The following is a 4,922-nucleotide window of genomic DNA, read 5'->3' on the forward strand; positions in this document are numbered from 1 at the left end:
GAGAACTTGGTTACAAAAAATAATTCAAATTAGTCTTCCAGTACCTCAGAACTGCTGGAAATTTTTCAGGCCCTTCTCCTTACACCATAACAGGAGGGACTTTGGTAGTCTCCTGGCCCCAGCCATAAGTTTGCATTGCTTGTAATAATCCTATTACGACTGTACTGCCGCCTGTTATTACATTTTCCTTCTCCTCTACTCCCCTCCCCTACCACCTCTTCCCTGTCATCTTTATCATCATCATTATTAATTTTCCATACTATAGTAGGGAAACAATCAATTTGATTCATTCATTAATAGACATCTCATAATGAAGGAAAGACAAGCATCTCGAAAACCAAAACATTCCGAGGGAGGAACCCAGTCCATTCACTTTACTTTGTTTTATATGTCATTTTCATTTTCATTGCACTAGCTGTACATTATTACTCTTTATATCATATCTAAATACATCCCAGTCATTTGATTGGTGGATATTGTATCATGTGACATTACCATTTCATTACTCATCATGAAAATTTAGTTGCATCCATGCATTTTTTTTCCCCACTCATTTTGTTAAATTTTGCACACCTCCACCTAAAATATAATGTTTTCATTGGTGGAAAAAAGAGGACTGTTCCATTCTAAAGAACGGTAGACCTAACTTTTATTTTCACAAAATCAAATCAATTATTGCTGCACAATTGGAACTGAACTGCTTAATAGTTGACTGTTTTTTAATCACCAAATTGTTGCAAGTTCTTTGTGGTGAAAATTCTACTGGTTGGAATGAAGGTAGTCTTAACTCTATTTTCATAAAATATCAAATGACAAGGATCTATTTTATGTTAATGAATGTTTCGTATTCGTGCAAAGGGGCATGGCATTCATTGAAAGATAGACTATTCCATTTAACTTAGCTCCGCCTCGCAATCTTTCAACGAATGAAAATTTTCTTCCCATTGCACTGATAAACATTCATTATTTATATGTATTATTTATATGTACCTTGATTTCTGTCGTAGCCTGGATTCCATAGCCTTCAGTATCGTAGTTCGCAATCTGAATATTATTGCACATCGCTCCATTATCTTTGACCCATGTTAAGAGATTTTCAAGATTGTCATCACGGTTTTCATCAAGAAACAACTTATGAAGGCCTGAAAGAAAGGTTTGGTGTTTTTTTTTTTTTAATTTTATCTAGGCCAGGCACAGTGATGTTTGAAGGGTCTATCAGGCATAACTCTTTTTGATACTAAAAACCTACAGTAGCCCAAATTCTTGGCTCATTGCAAATCATCACTTATGTAACCCAATACACTTTTGTTGACAAAATGGTAATGACATTTTTATTATGTAAAGCTTCAAATGTGGTCTGTTGAATGTCATGTAGAAATTTTGGGCTCCTCCTTGGAAAAAAAACAACAATATTTTGGTAAAAAAACAACCCAAGATATTCAACTTTTCCAACAGGCTTGGTCAACAAAATTTGTTTTTGTCCAATGTATAAATGCTAGATATAGTGCACAATAAACATATATTAGAGAGTTGTTATTAAAATAAATAAAAAGCAATACACCCCAAACAAATCCTAATCTAGGAAACACATAGAAACAGAAAAGAGCAGACAAAATTATCACCACAACCCAATAATTAGTATTATTTATAGCAACAATTAAATGCTGATAAAATTTGAAATGGTTTTATGTCTCATATCAGTCAACTCCCATTTTTGTGTTGAAAAAAGACCATTCAATTTTAATAGTTATTGTTGATAGCATGTGTTCTATTTGAAAATTGTTTCTTATATTTACAGTAGTAAATTTTGTTCTTTTTCATACTGTAAGTGGTGGACTGTCTGCTATTGAAACTGAATGAGAAATTTCAATTAAGAATAAAAAACAAAAATAAACTCTGTCTGCCCGACTCCACACCACAGGTCCTAAAAATATAATTCTCACCTACATTCTGAATGGCAAGCTAGCTCTAACCATTGATAAAATATGTTAATAATAGTGATATATTTTCTCCATGCTCCATGCCTTTCATCAACCCAGACTACTGTATCTAATCACTGGAGCTCGAAATTCAGGATATGGGACATGGGCTAGTGAAAGCACCCTTACCCCAAACATTTTTTTGAAAATTCTAGAATGTCTGACAAAATTGCGGATCTGACTAAATTCAACAAAATTCTGGCAATCAGGAGACTATGAAAATTCTGTAAACTCGCAATCCAATCAGGAAACTTGGAACGTTTGTCAACATTACCTTGTTGTTTTGTTCGTATCATCTCCACAACACCACGTATCTGTTTGTATTCCTCCCATTGCTTCTGTGTACTCACTTGGGTTGGTGTTTTACATACTGAAATAAAATGCAAGAGCATAGTATGTGTATGTGAAAAAACTGGAATGTGCTGATTTAATAAATGATCTACATTAAAATTCACACAATATACACCCTTGGTAATTTATTATATGTCACTTCTGTAATATACAAACTGTGAAACTAGTTAGTCTGGGTTCCAGGCACTAATTTTGGGTTACTTACTCTTTATTGCGATTAGTGTGCACCATACCTAATTTAATTGGCATCCCATACTCAATTTGTTTTTTCGAATTCTAAATACTCAACCAAAGATATTGTAACTTAACTTTATTCCCTCCTTGGTGGCGCAAGGGACTTGTGGCAAGACTATATTTTTTTTATACCATTTTAATTTTAATATAATAATAACATTACTACTAGTTATATGCTGTTTGTTAAAAATTTCTGCAGTTAAAATTGCACATGGAAAATCTTTGGGCAGTTTCAAAGGACTTAATCCAGACTAAATCTTTGGGCAGTTTCAAAGGATTTAATCCAGACTATTACCACTGTGAATTACATAAAAAAAGTGAAAACAACCATTTTTCTTGATCACTAATTGATACCATTAACATCTGTAAATGACATTTTATTAATAAGCTTACAATCCAAAAGCTGGGAGCATAGTGCTTGAATTTCTTTTCTTTCACTTTTGGTCAATCCATCGGCATCCTTCATTTGCCTCTTCTTACTTTTTCGTCCCATTTTGAAAGCTTTAAGATAATATAACAAATATTGTTAATAATAATAATAATAATACCCAAATATTTATAGAACTTAACAAAATAAGATCTGATGAATATATCGCTGTGGAAAAGAAAATCACATCAAATTCTGATTAGTATTTATGGAACTTATTCATGAGTGGAGATTGTAACACTAAAATGGATATACTTCTTGGAAACTCTAGTAAATTTATGAAAGATCTTTCTATCTCGTATTTAAAAATAGCATAGTAACAGAGAAAAGATATTATGCATTGTAAAACCTAATTTTTGACGAACATTCGTTTATATTAACGAAAATGTCACTTACTTTTTTTTTACTGTAAAAAGAAATGGTGTTTGACTAATGAGTACTTTTTAAAAATTTTATCGTTCATCTTGATTCACTGTATTGTACATTGCTGTGTTTCTGTCTACACTACTGTTTTAAATGTTTTCTTTAAGAACGCACCGTCAATTGCTACGCGTGACTTGTGCCGCCGATAGAAAGGCGTAGCTTTTCAAATAAAGTTATTGTTACCTAATATTGTTATTGTTACCTAAGCTTTCTTTTATGCATATATTTGCTTGGTAGCATTTTAAAAGTGATCTTTTCGAGGTGTTAGTAGGCTCAGAAGGCCTATATGGCGACATGGTTGATAAAGCCTGCATAAAAGGGAAATTGACAAAGACATACTTAATTATTGGTATAAACAAAAAAGCAACTACAGTAATTAGCTGTTTTGGTATTTTGGGGCTCTTTTTCAAAAATTATTAAGAATTTGACAAAACAAATCAAAACTGGCAATAATCAAACTGGCAATAATATCAATAGTTTTTAGTCACCCAATAATTCATTAAGAATCATCTTTTATCGCTTATTTTTAAAGTTTCTAACAGATTGATTTAATCTTGTACCTTTGGGGCTCTTTTTTGAAAATTCTTGAGAATTTGACAAACAAATCAAATTCAAACTGACAATAATATTAATAGTTTTAATCACCCAATAATTTATTAAGAATCATCTTTTATCGCTTATTATTAAAGTTTCTAACAGATTGATTTAAGCTTGTATCTTTCCAACTTAAGTATTTATTTTTTATCTAACTTATCATTTGACAGGCATAACTTATTTATTTGTTAACCATTTCTAATGTAAATAATCATTTAATCCATTAGTTTTCAAACATATGAATTGTTAAATCGATCATAACATATTTGTTGTTATAATTTCTAAAGAAAAAACTGAATCAAAATTGTATATGGAGAAATATATTTATAATACTATTTCATTTATTATAATTCATACCAAACTTTACTTTCATTTAATTAAATTTGACTACAAACAATTTGACAATTTTGGCTGTGACGCCGTGGTGAACGGACGTGTTTGCACTGAGCTCTCCGTTTAGCGATAATTTGAATAGTATGGCGACACGTGGAGCAACAATGAAGCAACTCCAGCTTAACGCTGACATTACAAAGCCAGCAACGCAGGGTGATATCAGGAAAATTCTTGAACGAATCGACAAGCTAGGCTCGGAAATAAATCCTCGTTTAGATAAGATAGAAAATAAATTGGCAGAGTTAGAAGAGCAAATAGACGACCATAGACAAGCAAACATTGAAGAGATAGAGTCATTGAAAGCAAGCATGGAGAAACTGGAGAACCAATCAAGAAGAAATAACTTGATATTTAAAGGCATACCACAGAAAGACAACGAGAAATGGGAAGAAACGGAAAAAATGGTGTTGGAATGCATTAGAAATGATTTGAAAATACAGGATGAGATTGAAATAGAGCGAGCACATAGGCTAAATACCAAGGCAAAAGGAAGCAGAATAATTGCACGATTTGCTAAATAC

General features: G+C 32.1%; 1 protein-coding gene across 1 annotated transcript in view; it reads right to left on the bottom strand.

The window, feature by feature from the left end:
• Nucleotides 1-948: 948 nt before the first annotated feature.
• LOC117106517 (actin-histidine N-methyltransferase-like) overlaps nt 949-4,922 on the bottom strand; it is a 7,584-nt gene continuing 3,610 nt past the window's right edge. The window contains exons 2-4 of the mRNA XM_033247886.1: nt 2,958-3,065; nt 2,254-2,349; nt 949-1,142 (exon numbers count right to left, since the gene is read on the bottom strand). Coding sequence (XP_033103777.1) covers nt 964-1,142; nt 2,254-2,349; nt 2,958-3,057 — 375 coding nt within the window. The 5' untranslated portion in view covers nt 3,058-3,065 and the 3' untranslated portion in view covers nt 949-963. The remainder of the gene's footprint in view (nt 1,143-2,253; nt 2,350-2,957; nt 3,066-4,922) is intronic.

The sequence above is a fragment of the Anneissia japonica genome, unplaced genomic scaffold (genome assembly GCF_011630105.1).
Source record: "Anneissia japonica isolate Jap-2015-1 unplaced genomic scaffold, ASM1163010v1 scaffold8096_len21507_cov132, whole genome shotgun sequence".
Classification (NCBI taxonomy): Eukaryota; Metazoa; Echinodermata; class Crinoidea; order Comatulida; family Comatulidae; genus Anneissia; species Anneissia japonica.